At 41.3% G+C, this 20085-nt stretch overlaps 1 protein-coding gene across 11 annotated transcripts in view; it reads right to left on the reverse strand.

Annotated features, from left to right (window-relative positions):
* ADIPOR2 (adiponectin receptor 2) overlaps positions 1-20085 on the reverse strand; it is a 38283-nt gene that overhangs the window by 9686 nt on the left and 8512 nt on the right. For 7 of the 11 annotated variants that reach the window (XM_015865346.3, XM_085540461.1, XM_015865355.3 and 4 more), the window contains one exon: positions 10814-11049. In XM_015865346.3, the coding sequence (XP_015720832.2) occupies positions 10814-10981 (168 nt within the window). In that variant the 5' untranslated portion in view covers positions 10982-11049. Of the gene's footprint in view, positions 1-10813; positions 11072-11905; positions 12014-20085 lie in introns of all 11 variants that reach the window. The other 4 variants (XM_085540517.1, XM_085540488.1, XM_085540509.1 and 1 more) reach the window with 2 other exon arrangements.

Consider the following 20085-nt stretch of genomic DNA (forward strand, 5'->3'; position numbering starts at 1 on the left):
GCAATACAGGGAAAGAAATCAATTCACCTTGTTTGAAGCTTCAATTTTTAGTTTGATTCTGAAGATCTATTCTGTTGAAAGGTAATTTGCTCTTTGGTTGAAAGTTCAACGTATTCCAAAAACTAGTCTGCAACTTTTTTTAGTTGAACAAAAGCACATATATCAAATTAAAGCAGTAACTATGATCAAAGTCTTGAGCAAAATTAAGAGACAAAGATCCATCATCCACACCCCTAGTAGAAGCCAAAAACTACTGAGGTATTCAGTTAATACTTGTCACTAATAAATACATAGGAAAGAGTCAGCAGGTTTGGTAGTTTTCTACCCTATGCTCACTCATCATGCAATCTCCATGTCATAGTGCACTATAGTTTTCCATTTTAGGGAGAAAGAAAGGGGGCAGAGGGAGAAACAGAAAGAGCTTTACATGCTTGTTTACTCACTACAATGCTCACAGCCCATCAGAGGCTCCATTCAATATCCCAGATTTCAAGATAAACAAGTCTGAGAAAGCTAAAAAGGGGAGAATGAGCCTTCTGTACTGCTCAAGCTTGACGTAGGAAGCTGCCACATCTCATGACCAAGTCAAGAAAAGCCCCACAAGAAAGCCAAGATGATGACTGGCCTCCTCAATACCACAAGCTACAACACATTCTCCTTCCTTTTCCCATACTAAGATTAACATTCAGTTATCACTAATTTAGTCTGAAGTGACTGGGAATGTAACTTACTCATGAAATAGTACCAGTAACGTTCAAGTCAGTGCCCTAAACTTTGAGAAAAGGGGGAATATCTTGCTATGCAGGTCACACATTACAACTCTCCTTCTAGTAAGGCCTTCTTAATTATTTCCATTGACAAGTAAACTGAACAAGTTGCTTAAACATTTCATTTTTTAATGAACAGAACTGGAGTCTTTAAAGATTTGAAGAACACTCATCTAGATTCTCCAACCTTATTTCCCTCCTGCCCCCAAGAGAGGAATGATGTGTTAGTGCTTGTTCATTCACCCAGTGCATGCAGTTGCCACTAGAAGCTGCCTCTTCTCCAAGGTCCCCCCACCGTGTCATTCTTAACCCAGTTTGGTTCATCCACATTATAGTTCTTTGCTATCCAACATGCAATGCATATCCTTTGTACACTATGTATGACCTCACATTTATCCACAATAGAACAATTCAATTGACTAAAATCATCATCTCACATAACTCGTATCACTTGTATGGTCTAATCACCTACATTTACCACTCCAGTCTACAGCACCTCTGAACAAGTCTGGATAGCAACTGCTTATTTTATATCAAATGTTTGATTCAAGTATTGATTTCCTAGAGGCAAATCTTACGGCAGCATGAGATATATTCTCACAGCCTCCATTACCCCATTAATTCCAATGGGAAAGACTTCAGGCAATGTAACTCCAAATAGGTTTAAAATTATTCTAAAATAGGTATGTGTTCTGTTGGTCTAGAAAGTGCAATAATAAAAAATGTTTCATTCTGACTCAACAAAATTCACAAAAATACTTCCCACACTTAGTTTTACTGACCTTCTCCGCTAATGGATCTCTCCTGTTAAGCTTCTCAGTTTTCAATATTATAAATAATGCATTCAAAGTCTATGAGAGATGCTCATTATGAGAGCCTGCACAATCTTAGAAACTCCTAGAAACAATCTTAGAAAATTCTAGGGTTCTTCAGACTAGGGAAGGGAAAGCTCCAAGAAGACCTTATAGCAGCCTTCCATTATTTGAAGGGGACCTGCAGAAAAGCTGGGGAGGGAATTTTTATAAGGGCAGATAGTGACAGGATGAGGGGAAATGGCTTTAAACTGGAAGAGGGTAGATTTAGACTAGTTATTAGGAATAAGTTGTTTACTGTGAGGGTGATGAGACACGGGAACAGGTTGCCCAGATGCCCCCGCCCTGGAAACATTCAAGACCAGGCTGAATGGTGCTTTGAGCAACCCAGTCTAGAAGGAGGTGTCCCTGCCTATAGCAGGGGGCTGGAACTGGATGATCTTAAAGGTCCCTTGCAACCCAAACTATTTTGTGATTCTATGAAACCAAAGAAATCTTCGGGTTCCAAGAATATGCCTTACAGAAAAACCAAGGCTGATACATAAGAAGTACTACTGCACCTTTAACCTACCATGCAGTTCTCTCCCCCAGCAGTACATAAGGACCAGCTGGAACGGGGTGATCAAGTTAGTAATAATCAGTTTACAAAAACAGGTAGACTGAAGGAAAAAGGTCCCTTCCCTTACTGAATCAAAACCTGCATCCACTGCAATCTGTCCAGTGACTCAAAGCCAAAAGAAGTTCATTTCCCCCTCTCCCCATACTCCCCATTTCCAGAATGATGGGAAGGCTTAATTTGAACAGACTGTAAAGCTCAAAGAGCACAGTTATTTATGAACTAGTTCAAAATCTTTGCATTTTGGCAATGTGCCTACAAACAAATCATTAGTGAGTTTTTTAATGATAAAAAGGAATTCGTATCATACATATACACACACACAGAGTCCAGATCACTGCCAGAAAATGGAATTGATTTTACTATCTCCTTCCTGCCATTAAGCTGCGAAATTCAAGGAAATAAAAAACTAAAGCTCAGCTTCTTAGTCCCTTTTTCCATAAGGAGGAAAAACGAGGTTTGTTCTGGAACATCTGTCCTCTTTCAACTCCTTCCCCCCATGTCCTATTAGAAAGTACAGTAAACTGCTTTTTGGAAGCTAGAAACGTGTATCTGGAATGCAATACCACACTACTTTTCATTTGGATATCCATAGGAGACTACTGACCTTCAATTCTTCAGATAATGATTGAACAAAAAACACCACCTTTCCGTTCAGAAGGCACCCTGTAAAACATCCAATGTGACAAGCTCCTTCGTATCTTAAGATTCCAAGATTTTCTCTTCTTTGGCTGACCATATCAAAAAATACTTTTACAACATAAGCAAGTGTGCACTTTAAGACCCATTTTCCACTGTTTCCAAATTCTACCACAGAATCACTTTTTAAAATTGAAGAAAACAGTGGGTTTTCTTACTTAACACCATGCAAAAAACAACAGGCGCAAGCAAAACTGTTTCTAGTGCAGTACGGTACCATCCCAAACCAAGTACTTCCAGTACTGTTCTTGCCTTTGTACTTTCCAGATTACTGGCTAAGAAGATTTCTATTTGACTAACATCACAGATGTTCTTGTTTATTTTGCATTGCCTAACTCATCCAACTCCTTTCTTACAATAGCGTTCTCAAGTTTTCAACACTGTAACTCTGAACTCTTTAAAGCATTTGGAAATGTTTGATTTTGGAAAAAAAGAAAACCCTCCTCAAACACTTGCAGCAAACAAACTTGTTGCAATGGCCAGCTGTCATTCTCCTGCTATACACAGGCAGCAATGCCTAGAATTAATGTTTCGTGCAAACCAGAAATCATGTCTTCTGAGTACTCAGACTTCACGTTACACCTCTGCACATTTATGTCTATGGAAATGCCTAACAATCTTTCCAATTTTAAAATGTATCACGTTTGCTAATTCATAAAGGGTTAAAACTACAGGCAAACATAGTACCCAGTGTTACATAGATTATGTAATAGAAGTACAAATGCATCCTGAGTTGATAAAACTGTACCAGATAATAAACTAAACCTGGAGGGACAGGTGACATTGGGTGGAAGAAAAATGATTTCACTGGTTTATCCACATGCACTTCATTTTGGAAAGTCTTCCAGCTTCTTTCGTGACAGCAGTGACTGACGAGAAGGGAAAAGAAAGAGGTGACAACCAGATTTGATTATATCACTTTGTTTGGAGATCTGGTCAACACACATCCAGAGAAAGACCATCTTCAACACAAGAATTGCACAGTCAATTTTGGTAAGGATGGGAAAAAGTTTAATGCCAAAACCAAGACTTAGAATGCGAGCAAATAAGAGCAAGAAACCTCTCAGAGCCCAAATGCCCTCATGAAGTAAGTTTATCTTAACATTAAATCTTGTCATTCTATAGCAACGGCACAGAACTTTTAAGAAAGTTTACTTGAAGTACAAGAATCTGTTGTCTGAACATAAGCAAGTTTGAAGCACGTCAGACTTGAATCAACCTTAAAAGCTTATTTTATCAGAAGTGATCCTCTTCTCCTCAGTCTTTTAGTAAAGTGCTTCTGGCATTTCTCTGACCCTTAGGTTGATCAGCAGATACAATGGTAATCCAGCAGAAGTTGCTCATAGTTTTGTTAGGCAAACCGCTAGATAACTGAATTACTTTGTATAACCAAGATTTAAGGAGCTCAAATTAGTGTGAGGGCAACATCGAGAGCATCAGCTCCCATTTTTACCAAGGTCCACTACAGAATACCTCGTATAGAATACATTTGCGGGCAAAGTTCAGTTCAATATATATCAGTTAGACAACAGATTATTTCCTCTCCCACCTTCCATACTGTAACCAGCTAGAAAGGAACATAAGGACTTACTTTAGCTTTCTGTAACCTAGGTGTAACTGATGCCTGCTTCCTCAGGCTGCTGTATTCTCCAATCTTCCAGCAATCTGCAGAACTACACGTTCAGAAGTGCAGTAGTTTTCACTAGTTGCACCCACAGAAGTTGATGCAGAAGTGCACAGAAGCATACGTATTAACCAGCAACACTAATAACTGTGATACATGTCACCTAAACCCTTATAGGGGCACAACTGTCTTGTGTCAGGGTTTCTTTTTGGACACTCACTGCTCAATTACTTGAGGGCCACACGCATACCTATGGAGTATTAAGACAGGGACAAAACCCTAACAAAAACCCAAGAGTTTTTCGGCTCAGTTGTTTCTGATTTCAATTCACTGTTGACATGTTGCTGGTGCCTCAAAACTACTGTCACAGGAATATCCTAAATATGATTCTGTCTGAATGTGTTTTAAAGTTCTTGTTGCTTCCTTCAGCTGACAGCAGATGTTCCTCTGTTCTGTTCTCTCCTTGACCTGCATCCAGACAGAACTCTGCCTCAACATGAACACATCATTGTGCCATAGGCAAGGTAATAGAGAAAAATCAAACATCTTGATTAACACTAGGTCACAGGACATTATACAACCCTGCGCTTGTGTACAATTCTCTTCCTAAAATACAAGTTAGAAGACGTACATCACCTTATTCACAATACCACCGTTCTCCACTATATTAAAACTGAAGTCACAAAGTCTAGACGTGAACTTGGAGCGCTCTTGCTCTTGTTTATCTTGATCTCATCAGATGAATGATTAATAGTGTTTAACATGACATTCAAGTAATTTAATGTTTCTCGGGGCAACGTGCCAGATTCGGTAACTCGAGAGCATGGAGTAGAATGGCCAAGATATGTTGAAGGCTGTAATATAAAAATGCTATTTTTTCCTTACTGCAGTCCTGTAACATTCTTTTCAGTGAGGCAGATCCCTTTCTCCAGCAATTCCTGTGTACCCATTCTGTCAAGTGACCTTTTACCAGCATGCGTTTTGCAAGGAGAAAGCAGTGATAGTTGGTAGTACACGCTTTCTCCCAAAAGCCCATTACATGTTTTTCAGAATTTCATCAGCTTACATCCTTTAGATTATAGGTAATTAACTGGAAAAGCAGAGCTTTTTCTCCTGGCCTCCCCTTAACTTCTGCACATAGTGGGCTCTTTTAAAACAGTTTTGTCATTTCGAGTTCACATTCTCTTAATCTGGCAGGGTTATAAACATGGACACACCAGAGTTTCCACAAGGCTAACTAACCCTCCGTGCAGGGTGTGCAGAGCTGTTTTTGCTGTCACGGAACCAAAAATGTCTTTCATTAGCTCTGTGCCAAAGACCCTTACAGCCTATTGGTCAAAATGTTAAGTACTTGAGGGTTCCTGCAGCTCAGTATTTTTCCTTTGTAGGTCACCTTCCTATAAAAGCTACACTCCATTTAATACAGCACTTGGAAACAGTTTTACACAACTCCTCACGGGTGACCGCTTGCTGGTACTCATTAAAGACAAGCGCTAACATTTAACACTTGTTTAGCAAACAGTTCTAGGACAAAAAAAAACCCATGTTGGCTTTAGCAAGTACACTCTTATTAGAACGAGCTCCCTCATTAAACATCTTGAGACGAATAGGGCTCATTACACCTAGGCGCAGTAGCAACTACTGACTTTCTATCAGTGCTCAGTACAACAGATCAAGGACCTCAGTGCCCACACATTCTTATCAATGCGCTTCCCAGAAAAGCCAGCAAAAAAAACTCATCTGCTGCAGAGGGTTCTCATGTGCCATATTCCACCCCTTTACCGTTATCAATCCTGACAGCAGAAAAGAAGGAAAAATAAATAAATAAATAAATTGCAGTGAGCTTATGGAAAAGAGTGCTCAGGAAGAAGAACCATTGGAAGCACATTGCTGAACTTAACAGAAGAGCAAAGTCAAGCAATTTAAAGCAGCAAGCCCAGCAGAGCACCAGCACTTCCCCTCACAAAAAGCTAAGGCTCTCCAGACTGAAAGGAGACAGCTGAACCCAGCTGTAACCTAGCATAACTTTCTCAATAACTCATATGGAAGCTTTCTAGGAGAAGAGGGCAGATGCATAGGCATGGCAGTTCCCCATGTTACCAGCCTTCTGGGCAGAAGACTGTCTTCTCATGGTTGAGTAGGTCAACAGTATTTTTTCCCCCTGCAGACATTCAAGCCCTAAAAGCCTGTTAACATCCAGGCACATTAGTAACCATCAGTGAAGGATGCATCAGCATCTGAACAATTCCAAGCACAGGAGCCTGGAAACCATCTCCAGAGATGCATCAGATGTCTTCAGACTGCTTAAACTGGAACACTCGGATATACAGAGCAGAGTATCTGCAAGAGTGTTTTGCTGCACAAAAGAGGGCATTTTGTAGGGACAGACGTGAGATTCAACTACTTGCTTCACTGACTGGCAGTCTGAGTAAGATACGCATTACTTCCAGTGCTTAGAACAGCAACTGAAGGAGAAATTCAGATGCTAAGATCTTTGACCTGAAGTAAAACACCAATTCAGCTACTTTCAAAGAAGTAACATTCTTTCCCAAGAGCTGCAAAAGTGGAGGGATGCAAGAGGTCAAAGAAATACACAGAATGGCAGATTTTGAACATAACGTGCTTTAAAACAAACATGTTTTGGTAGGATCTTGAATTCTATTATGCCAAGCCTCTCCCATACAGTCAGGTGACAATCTCTAACAACAAAACCAGATGCACAATGCAGAAAGCAAGAAAACACAGAAGCAGTTGCCAGGTTTTTAATAGCAACTCTAAGTACCAATAGGAAAAAGCTAGGTGGAAACTAAAACTAAATGGAATCAAACAGATCAAGAAACTTGCAAAGAAAAAAGAATTTCAAGCAATCAGAATGTAAAAATATCAGTTCTAGAAAGACTACTCCTAAAACCTCCACGTGTAGGGTTGACCTGCAAGACTTCCTGGGACTTTTCCACTGCCCAGTCTTCTTCTACCCATTTAGATGACTTCAGAGTTATGTGGAACTCCTCCCACACCCTTACTACTGGTTACCTAACACTTCAGAGCAGCATGCCCCCACTTCACATGTCCATCTCAGTGCCACACTGTGCAGCCACATGAGGCAGCTCAACTGTACGAAAGGAAGCATCACCGCCAGGAATATAAAAGCCTCATGGCTGGAATAAAGGCAGAGAAAATGGTTTTTCTGTTCACCTCCTATCACTGATGGATTAAAGCTGAAAAAGGAGAAAGTCAAGCACAGGTTTTTAGGGCTGCATAAAGAGCTCATTCATCACGTTACAAAAGACACTCATCTGACTGCATGGGCTTAAGAAAGCCACAGTAAGAAGGATTTCTTCAGGAGCGATCACTGCTGGAATTATGCAGGCAGTTGAGACGTATCAACATATATACACTCCAGGAAAGAACAGAATTATGGGATCAAACACAAAGAGGTTCAACATGCAATGGGTATTAGTTTTATACGATCCATACCTTCTTGCAAGTATCACTACATAACTGGCAGACGATAGCACTGGTAGAGGCATATGGGAAGCATGGTGAAGTATTCTGAATAATACCCAATTACCTCCCAGGAAAGGCAACTAAAATAATCATTAAGGCAACTAACTAGTACCTCTTGTGGTACTACGGCTCAGACAGTCTCCTCATGTGCAGGAAGCGAACATGCAAGTAGGCAGGGAAAAGGGATTCTTGCAGAGGAGAGCTTGAGGCAGATTTATTATAAATAACAAAACTGCAGTGAGACAACAAGGCTAATAGGATCAACAATTAGCATGCAGGCATAAGAAGAACAACATAGTTTCATAACAGGACAAAAATGTAAGTATTTCTGCACTAATGCCTCAAGTCTTATTCCCAGTAAATTTTAGGAAAATAGGATATGCCTGTCTGGCAAGACATTAGTTTGTCACAGTAGATCAATTTAAAAGCATAGGAAAACACAGTGGATGTTCTTAGGCATGTACACCCTCCCCATACAGCTCTCATCCACTCTTTACCAGCATAGGATTTCCTAGATTTTTGCAACTACATTGAAGCAGAAAGTATTTGGCCAATAAAATACTAACAGCGTGTGCATCACTTGAATTCTTCTATAAAGTTTGTTTAGTTTGTGTGCCTGGGCATTATTGCCATCTACAGAAAAGCAGTAACCTTAATGCACTGTTAGCTAAACAAGGGCATATTCAAAACCAAAAGAAAACCATCCATTGGAACTTATTAGTTAGTCACATCTACGGAGAGTATCACACAGCCAGTAGAGCAAAAAACTAAATCCTAGTTTGCACGTCAGTGCATCCAGATAACAGCTGTACTGAGGCTTACACACAGCATAGGAAGACATATAGTATGGTCTTTTCCAAATTATTTAAAACAGTGAAGTACACCACATAATAAAGACCATTCAGTAAGCTAACACTGCTGTGTTTAATGGCAGAGTTAACCAAAACTCAAGCAGCACATACTTTTGTCATCAGAGCAAAAGCATGCTAAGAATGCCTGAAAAAGGTAAAGAATAAAGTCAGTATTTGTTTTTAATTTGCAAGAAAACTGGTAGAATATATACTCATCAAAATACTCTATACTATTTCACTAAACAAATGCACAAAAAGAATTACAAACCATGACCAGTTCCGGGCTTTTACTTTTGACTGCTCCATCTTCAAGTAACTCACATTATTCAGTCAGAAAGTCAAGACAAGAATGAAAACAACCGTAGAGAAGTTGACACCAAACTTAAGAGTCATATAAATTAGATGTGTTCCAAATATCTGTTAGTACAATTCAACTTTTTTTTTTTCCTACCCTAAGCAAACTCAGCTATTGGCAAACACACGTATAAACCTTTTCATGACTACCTGCACAATACCAAGATGACGGCATTTATTTGCTTTTATCATGATTCTGAGAACAGCTTGTAGAAGTTATTGCACCATATAATCACTGACATGGCTTCTTGGTCATCAGTATTTGTCCTCATAATTAAAGTCAGTCAGAACATCTTAAGCTAAATGCAGTAAGTGCTCACATTAATAAAGTTAAGACAGACTAATACAAGCTATCACGTCATCCAAACCATTACTGCGGTCCATACACACAACCAAAATCTGTGGCAAATGCAATTACAGCAACAGCGCATCCCTTCTGCATTAAAGGCTATGTTATGCAGTATCAGCATGTTTTTACTGCTGTCTAAAAAAAAACCAAAACCATACAGCTGTCATAATTAAAATGATACAGTACACTCGTAAAATCATTATAAACGTAATAGTGAGCCTAAGATGAATGCTTCTTCCACTTAACTGTCCTGGTATTCAGCTGCGTATGTCCTGAGAGAAGCACTAATTACAGCTCTGAAACTCCCTAACCAGAAGGTACTTTTGCCCAGTGCTTGGACGTGATCTTTGTACAACACTTAATTAAGTTGTGGAATGCCTTTCTACAGGATGTTGTGGCTGCTAAATTCTACAAAGACTCACATGCCAAAAATTCAAGAACATTGCCACTATCTCAGGAGATGTGCAAACCACCAGCCGCTAAAAGCCAGCACAGTAACATGGTTCCCCATCCTTGTACTTTTCCTTACGAGTCTACTGCTGGCAATAGGATATTGAATACTGCAGTTTTGGTCTAGCCCAGTTTTCTCCTAGTACTGAACCTAAATCACCCCCTCTTTCAGTTTTAAACTGTTCCTCCTCGTCCTGTCACTAATGCCTAGTCTTAACTAGGGGAAGACATATGAGAAGAAGCTGAGGTCCCTTGGTTTGCTCAGCCCAGAGAAGAGGAGACAGAGAAAAGGCCTCATCACAGGTTAAACTGCCTTAGAAGGGGAGTGCAGGGGCAGGAGCTGATCTCTGGTCTCTAATGACACCAATAGATCAGCATGGATCTGTGTCCAAGGCCAGGATGGATATCAGGAAAAAGTTCTTCAAGCAGTAGAACAGGCTCCCCAGGGCAGTGGTCATGACACCAAGCTCTCTGGAGTTCAAGAAGCATCTAGACCATGTTCTCAATCATATGGTCTGATTTTTGGGTGGTCCTGTGTGAAAGCAGGAGTTGGATTCAGTGATCCTTATGAGTCCCTTCCAAGTTGGGATATTCTATGATGCTCTCATACATTCAGCTGAGTATTTCTCGTATCTTCCTGGTTTTATTACAATTACTTAACAGGCATAACATGGTTGCAAAAATCTCAGTTCATAGATCTGGAACTTATTTCAACCAGTGAATGAAACACTCGCATAAAAACTCCTTTATTTCAGCCACTCTAACAGATAATCATATAACTTACATTTTCCTGATTAGAAGACAGGGGTGGCTCCACTAGAAGAAGCCTCTGCTCAGAGTTGTCCTCTTCAAAGGTTGTCTGTGTTGTTGCAGTGTCAGACATGTGTCCTTTTCTGAGCCGTAAACCTGGCTCTGGAGAACCAGCATTATCGAGTTCCGTTAGTTCATTCATGAGATGCTGGGAGCCTTCCCAAATATTCTGCTTCCTCTTGATCCGGTTTGGCCGATTATGCGTTGGCTCTGAAAGACAGAATTTGTGTAACTAAACTGATGTTAAAATGATCAGCGTAAGAACTGGCTGGAAGAAGAACATGCCTAAAAGCTGCTAGACAGCTATGATGATTGCTTTTACACAGGCCTAAATTTCCACATAATCATCTCTATAGAATTTTATACTGCTGGACAGTGAATTCTTATCTTGTGACCGCTAACACTTGTGTTCTAACACAAATGAATCATATCTTTGAAAGACGACAGAAAATGCATCCCAGAAATTCACAGTACATTTACAGAAGCACAATTGTGTTCTGACTGATCTTTTATATTCCTACAAAGTAGAAATGCTGGGCTGTTGATACTAGTCATAACTAAAATACCTGTCACATGCATTCTAAAGCTATCAGCTTTGTGGGTATGAGACTCATTTCAAATTGCCTGGGCTCCACTAAAACTAGAACATTAAGCACTGATACAGATGCATGGATGGCAGCGAGCAGACAGAGCACCAGCAGCAGCTAGCTCTAGGCAGAGTGAAAGTGGGGTAGCAGTACACACAGCAATCATGTTTCCACTGCTTAAGTTAGCACACTCACAAACCCATTGCTAGCAATAATTGTACCATAACTCACAAAACGAGGTAGACTAAACAGCTTTAGATGCCATTCATTCCATCCCAACAACCGAAAATTGATCATTTCCATAGAAAACTACACACAAAGCTATCCACATAGAAAAGTAACTTTACTTTACACTTACAACAATGCAAAAAGGATGCAGGGCAAATTTAACTCAAGATGCCAAAGATTAATTAAACATCCAAATACTACCTGATGACAGCTTGTTAATCAGCTTTCTATCCAAGAGTTCTACTGGTTACCTATTTATCTTGTACACCAGTATCCAGTAGTCACTGGGACAGTAAGCTGAGAGATACCCATCTGGCACCACTTGTCTTGGGAAGCACAAAACCGAGGCATTTTGAGCTCTGAGTATGACGAACCAGAAGAATCACAGAATCACAGAATTATCAAGGTTGGAAAAGACCTACAAGATCATCTAGTCCAACCATTACCAATACTTCCAGGCTAAATCGTATTCCTCAGCACCACATCCAAGCGTTTCTTGAACACTCCCATGGTCGGTGACTCCACCACCTCCCTGGGCAGTGCATTCCAATGCCTGACTACTCTTTCCGAAAAGTAATACTTCCTAATGTCCAGCCTGAATCTCCCCTGACTCAGCTTAAAAGCATTCCCTCTAGTTCTATCACTGATTACATGAGAGAAGAGGCCGACCCCCAGCTCACTACAACTCCCCTTCAGGAAGTTATAGAGCTAGAATGAATTAGTGCTTAACTGACACTGCAGAGTCACTCTGAATGAGAGCCCACTGGTCTCATACCAACAATCACTCGGTCTGATTCTGTTCCTGCAGCATTTAAGTACTTAGATGTGACTAATGTGCAACATGAAGATAACATCTAACAAGTCTTAACTTGCCAGAGTGCATAATTAGGTTGGAATTTTAGAACCAAGTAAAAGATGCCCACTTTGTCATAATGTAAGAGGGCAAATTAAAAATATAAGACAAGGGTTTGATATTGGCAGTCTCACCTCTGAAAGGCCAACAAATAAAGTTACCCCTTCTTGTAAGGGATTATTCTCATTTATATATGAACACTGCAAGATAATTCTCAGCTCTGACAAATGTGCTCTAGTTAATTTTGCTGTAGCAGTTTGTAACATTACCTCCCCTTGGCTGCCTGGCAGTCACCGGGGAAGAGAGCTGTTCATGAGCAGGTTCCAGACTGAGGAGCCTGTGCACACCTTCATCACGCTGCCTTCATCACCCAGGAAGGTTCAATTACAGCACAACAGCAGAGCAGATGGCATGCGCACCTTTCTGTTAGCGTGCCACTACAGGATCAGTAACCTCTACCTATCAGAGAGGTAGCGCCTCAAATGGCCACATCTGCTTACCAAGTAAACAGCAAGTTTTACTAGTTTTTTTCTCCTTTCACAAGCTTTAAGCAATAGGATTGCTACTGTGTGCTGCATTGTCTGCTGTGTTGCCTCAGAGCATGTCCTTACATCACCCTGCACCTCTATGACATTGTGGGAGCAGCTCAAAGACAAAGAGGCACGGTACCCACACAACAGGCTTGGCCACATTTGGCCAATGCATTTGCGAAAGGTTCTGCTAATATGAGAAGATGTAAGAACGCCAAGAGACTTCTGAAATCAGGCCTTGAAGATGCACTTAGCCAGCACTCTCTGCCAAGCAATCACTGGGGTTAAAAATAAAAGATGCATTTTACCTCCTGCCAGTCAGATTTGCATTTAGCAGCAGAGGTGAACTTCTGAGCGTCATAAAAATAGAATTCATTGTGCCTTGAAATCACAGCAGAATTGCTCAATGGACTAAGATGTTTCTGTGTTGTCCTTCATGCAGCACTATTTCCATGCTGAATACACCCACTCTTACGGGGTACAGTCTAAGTGTGGCCAGTAACATCTAGCCAAAAGATAGCAGCTAAAACACTCAACGAAGAAGTATAATTGTAAGTTCTAGAAGCAAAACCCCAGCACTCTGTCCATCTGTTGACTCAATATGCAGCTGCCACCACAAGCTGCAATAGCCCAAGCGTTCCTCTCTCCCAACTGTTCGCTCCACCCAGTTCAGAAGAGGTCAGCCTCACAGCAAGGGCGGTCAGCACCACTTTATGGCTGGAGATGAACTTATCTTTCCAAGAAGAAATTCAGAACTATTTCAGCAGTTCACAGAAATTGTGCAACAGCAGAGGAGTCAACATTCACAGTTACCGAGCATATGTAGGACGCCAAATATCCCGCAGGTGTCATCCTCTAGATGACAAGGCAAGTGTAGTTACACAAGCCTAAGCACCACAGGATGATGATGCTGTTCTTCGTAAGACCTTCCTGGCTATTCTCAAGAGAAAAGACTGTAAGAGCTTAGTAATCTTCCCCAATAAGTCATACAGACCACCTAAGCTTTCAGAACTTGTCCCTCATGAGGGCTGGCTTTCTACCTTGAGTTAACATTGTATCCTGGTAGCAAAGCAAAGAAAGCACTCTAAGGGTAATGTTTGCAGACAAATTTGAAAGATTTGTAACTCCCTTATTTGTGATAGAACAGCTCCCAGATGGTCACGTTACTTCTACCACCAAGGCAAAGCAATCTCTCTGGCACTCAGCCCTTCCCAGCATGTCCCACCTATTAGGAGGGACAATCCCATAAGACCTATTTCATTCTGTTCACAATTGGTATTTGAAAGAAGAATGAAAATGTCACCTCTCTCCACTCCTCTCATTTGTCAACAGCCAGATAGAAACACTCTGGCTATTTTGCCAGTGGACAGGGTCAGAGACACCAAGTTAAAGAAGCGCGATTCTCTTAAGTTTAAAGCAATGAGGTAATAAGCGAAACAGTACAGTATGAAAACAGAATTAGGCAACATGCCTAACCATTACTGTGTGAAGACAGCAATAGTGATTAAGACACATCACCAGTTGCCCTAACGCTTGATAGCCATGGTCCAGATCAGCAGTCACTGGGGAGCCCCAGTTGCAGTGAGGATTTGGAGAGCCTTTCCCAGCAACTAGGAGGCCCTACGTAGTGCATCCACTTGTAGGTGAGGCCTCCAATTTCACTACAAGAGGGTCCAGCTTTTATATTGTTGAATAAACAAGCTTACGTGACAATGAGAAGGAAACATTTAGTTTCATTCTCCCTTTGGATTCCACCTCAAGCCTGGTCAGGGCTCAAGGAGGAACCAAGGAAGTCTGTGACCCAGTAGGTCTTGACACTATGCTTCTAAACAAGGAAAGGTTAACAAGAAAAGGTTAATACGCAATGCTTTATCTAAGCTATATCTCTTGCTAATTAGATGTTTTGTTCAAGATACATATTTTGTTAATGATCATGGATATTTCACTAATGATCAGATACCAATGATACAAGGCTGGGCTGTGAGATTCATCTAGATGTCAACTTTGGTACGATGCCTTTAGTTCAGGTCTTAGTACATCATCTCTTTAGGAACACAGTGGCATCCGCTATGTTTTTTCCTTGCTCATCCTCCTCAAGCTATCTCTCAGTCCAGTATAAGCATTATTAAATAAGCAATAGAGGACTAACCTTCATAATATTAGTTCATTATCCCCAACAGAGCTTAGTTATCAAAAGAACAAAAGGTCATGAAAATTTCAGGCTAACATCATTTCTCACAACATTCATTAATGTATAAAGAAGGGCTTAAGAGCACAAAAGTCCTCCTTAGAGAGGTATTTCAACCTACAAACTTCTGCTAGATAGGTCCTGTATAAGCAGTCCCTCCCCAAAGATAGAGTAACAGTAGCACTATTTAGTAATGTCATACAGCAAATCAGGCATACACACTGGGCAAGGGGGAGAGGAAGTCACATGAAGCTCAGCAATCATCTAGTTCACCTGTAGATGTGGCCCTGCTAATCCATACAGGGTCACTTATTAACTGTTATCCACTGATCGGCTGCTTTCATTGTTGCATGTAGAGCAATGCAGAAGAGATACACGTTCCATGCACTTCAAACCCCCAGGGTGAGAGATCAGAGCTGGAAAGTTAACAACACAATAATATCAAAAGATCCTAAAGCACAGCCTGAAATACGGGATTCTTTTTCCCCCCTTTAAAAAAGTTAATGAGCCTTTTGGTGACAGAGCTGTGCCATTTCTTGCAGTCTACCAAGTATTCTCCTGAACTACACGCTCTAAAATAACACAAACAAGGGTGCCTACATACAAGGGAAGGAAGATGATCATAGAAAACCTTGTTTCCTTAACATACCCTGAAGGAAACTTACTAACTAGGCTATAAAAATTCTTTGGGGGGAGGCGGTCATAGTTAAAACCGGAGGAACAATGAGGAAGCGATGCAGCACCTCTCCTCTTAGATGCAATTTCCCTAGACAAAGAGACACCTACCAAACAAAGATTAGGCTCCCGCCGAGGGTCAGCGGCCAAAAAGCTGTCTTTGTAACTTGTAAACTGTCACCCGACACTTTAGCCTAAGCTATTTCACAGCAGGCTGCAGAGGCAAACAATCAGGCACATTCTGATGCGTTTGGATCCAAAGAAAGGGAAGGAGCCAAGAGCCTGCCTACATGAACTGAACGCATCCATTTCACAGGATCCCGTTACATTGTTACAACATTTGTCCAATTTGTACCGCAAATTGGACCCCGGTTTTGTAACTGGGTGAAGGCGTTGTGTCGCAGGTTGGCCCACCCCCAGCGCCCCACGTCCGTCCAGCTCTTACAGACTGGATAGCTGCCGTAAATTACTTTTACTCTTCAATAAACTGAAGGCAAGAGAATTGTCACCGAAGCCATATAAAAATGAGGAATAGAAGTTCAGGTTTTCACATCGCATTCCACAAAAAGCCACAGCCCAGACCCGGAAAGCTTTGGTTCATTTTTCATCCAATGGATTCTCCAAGCGCAACGTGTCCCATCTTCATGCCCGTCTATGATTTTATTTCTACAGCATCTTACTAACTCGCACCAACTTGTTTCACAGTTGCCCACAAAAAAAAGATGCAGTTGGTTTTCGTTAGTAACACTTTGGATGGCAGACTGTCTGAAGGTGAGAGACTGAAATCAGACATCACTGTTCATCTTAACTGAGACTTTTAGAGTACAGCCTTTGAACTCCTGACTCAAAGACACTCAATCCAAAGAAGAGACGCTGGGTGACTATGAAAAACAGTCTTTGGAGCAGGCACCAAAGTCCATTGGTGCACTAGGAAGCTGAGCGAACATTCACTTTTCCCCTCTACAGAGAATCTTTGCATGAGAACGTAAATGGCACCAGATCAACAGCAGCTGCGATCCAGAGAGCAAACATTCCTCCGTGCTGGCAGGTACGAGTGCTCTCCTCCCAGCAAGTGAAGGATTCCATATCTACAAACTAAAAGTGAGATCCTTTACAATGCAGGCAAACACTCTAACACCTGGAGCAACTGTACAACAACTACATCTGCCTCCTTGTTAAAAGCAAAGAGGAATACACACTCTAGGTTGCTATATATGTATATATTTAAATCTGCTGTAGTAAGACTGAATGTAACTTGTATTAGTAAGAAACCTATTTAGTCAAATGGGTAACGTTCTAAACAAGTCCAGGGATTTCCTTTTATGATGTGTTCCTTAATAGCCGTAATGCAAAAGGCAGTGAATGCATACTGTTTTCTGAAAAGGTTATCAGAGCTGAGAATTAAGAAGGTAACTATGAAGCATTTGGGGAGCAAATATGTTAGACACATTGCAAAGCCCTGTAACAAAGCATGGCCACTGCTTGTGCTGGCCCTAAGGGTCAGGCTGGGCAGGCCTGCTCTGCAAACTCTCCCTGACCTGCCCCGGAGCTTCGTTTTACTTGGTTTAGCTGGGACAGCATCTTGGCTGATTGACCATGGCTTATTTATTTTACTTTTCATCACCTTTGCGTGACAAAAATCACAGTTTTAAACAGATGGCAGTGACAAGTTGTTTTTTCTCTGTAGAAAGTTATTTACAAGGACGTAGAGAAACACAGGACTGGTATGACAGCAGTGGCCTTGAGGACAGATGGGACACAGTGCAGACAAGCACAGGACAGAGATGGGACAGTCAGGCCCCCAGAGAACCTGTGCCTATAAACTACCCACTAAGCAACATATCATCGCTTCACTTACACATATGTTATTTTCACACGCAAACACACAGAGTACTTCCTCTTCGCCCATAAACAAGAATGAACCAGTGTGGGTGGAGGCCTCAATTTCTTCCCCCATTTTGCAATTCTGGAAGCACTATTAGTCTTTAAAGCACTACAGGAAAATTACAATAGAATAATAAAGTCTGAAACAGCCCCAGGTAAGGCAACCAAGTGGGCCATCTGAACTTGTAATACTCTTTCCCTAGAGAGAAACCCTTGTTACAGGGTGACCCAGTCAACATTGTTTTGCACCAAAGTGCCTTCTGCTTATTAACATGCATTCCTATGACAGCACCTAAGTACAAAAACAACAGTCAGCTAAGCAGCCGCTGCCTGTTTTCTATCTTCAGAAAGAAATCCAGGCATCACAGAAGACCGCTGACTTCTTTAAGAAACCCTATGAAAAGGAAGGAAGCGTGGCCAAGTCAATAAGCATCCACACTCTTAGGAGTAGGAAGGGTAGGAATTTGGGTTGATTTCCTGGACACGGGCCCAGACAGGAGGAACACGAGCAGAGAGCAAGAACTGGGTCAAACTACTGAATAGTTATTTGTCCTAGTTTCTAAAATACTCATTGAAGGTACTCTTATCCCAGCCCAACTGCATCTGCAAGGAATGTTAATACATGCAGAACTATTCAGATAAACTGTTTGGAAAAGAGGAAAAAAATGCCTCGTACTGACACAACACCTAAAGAAAAGAGACCGCATTCCAGAACAAGCTTGTTATCATCTCATAACAGAACTAAGTCATTCAGAACGATTTTGATGCAGATACTGACTACTGCATCCACAGCTGTGACTGAGAGGCAAAGCAGCTCTTCGGATTCATCTGCCATGTACAGCCAGCCACCATCAGTACTGACAGAATGCGGGCCAAGCTTCCCAGCAGGGACACAGCACTGCACAGAGATGCCAAAGGCTCATCTGTATGCCAGGGATGTGCAGGGAAATGCAGCCAAGAATTCTATATGGGGGGTTAGGTGTAAGGAGAACATAAATACTGCCAGATATACTGCTGTGAAAGGTATGAAACATTCTTGCTGTATTGACAGCATTGATAGTAATGGCACGGATGCATTCAGGGAAAGAAACATACAGAATCAGAGGTGTAAATCCCAAGAAAACAGTCGGTAAACTATGTGTGAATTCATTAACATTAAGAGAGAAATAAAATCTTGGATGACAGCTGACCTGCCCAGAGATAGTCTCCTACAAAGAGAAGCAACTGTAGCTAGGAACAACACTATGAAATGGCACAAGCCTTGCACGTATGAAATACCAAACCTGAACTCTACTATTATTGTGTTCTAGGCAATCAACAGTTGTTCTAATCTTTTCCATCACATTTGGTGCATTCAATAAACGATCTGCTCATGATTTTGCATTTAGTAGAGGACTCACTTTACAGTAGTGAAGCTCTGTTTTAAAACCAGTCAAAATCCCAGTAAGATTTCAACATAGGACAAGGTTTCTCAATCTTCATATCTACAACAACAAAACACCACCCAAAACAACAACAATGCAACAACACACAACGTTTTCTGTTAGCCAAGCAAAGGTCACAGTTAGACAGCAACCTCAAACACAGAAGGAAGCTGTATCTGATGCGGCAAATAGCCAACCTTACAAATCCTTGCTCTGAATGAGGATTCATAGGGAACAAGGGATAAACCTATTAAGGGATGTTAAGCACCAGAAACCACCACTAGCTCTAGAAGTCCCTACACAGCAGTGCTCCCCAAAGGCACCCAAAGAGTCATCAGGGCAGCGCCTGCTGGCAAGTTGGAATGACTCACCTCCTTCCAGAGACTCAAACCAAAACACTCAAATTGCCTCAGTTTTGACTATTCAATGCAGATTAGACAGTCAGTTTACCCATTAGGATTTCCAGCTTCTTCAATGAACAGTTGCTCAGGCTGTCACGCAGCACTTCGATGCCACAGATTTCTACTGCCACTCAAATTGAGCAATGGTTTAAGGCAGAAAAAAAATAAGAAATAAAACACCTTGACACCCCACCAAATATCTAACATGCCATTGCAATTTCCCTTCTGAAGTGGAAAAGAGTAACTATAGTTTGAGTCGCGTCAATTTTACACTTTCATACACCTCAACTATTGACTCCAATTGAGAAGCCAAGCTTGCCACACTAAGTACCATCTCATTTCAGAAAACACGTGAATTCCTTATAAGCCTCAGTCCTGATAAACACAGCTTACAACAACATAGTTTTGCATTCATGTTTAGGAAGCTACTCTCCAGCATTCCTGTAAGGAAGATGTGGAAGCGACATAATAGCTTT

This window comes from Coturnix japonica, chromosome 1 (genome assembly GCF_054131305.1).
Source record: "Coturnix japonica strain WE chromosome 1, WE-NBRP24, whole genome shotgun sequence".
Classification (NCBI taxonomy): domain Eukaryota; kingdom Metazoa; phylum Chordata; class Aves; order Galliformes; family Phasianidae; genus Coturnix; species Coturnix japonica.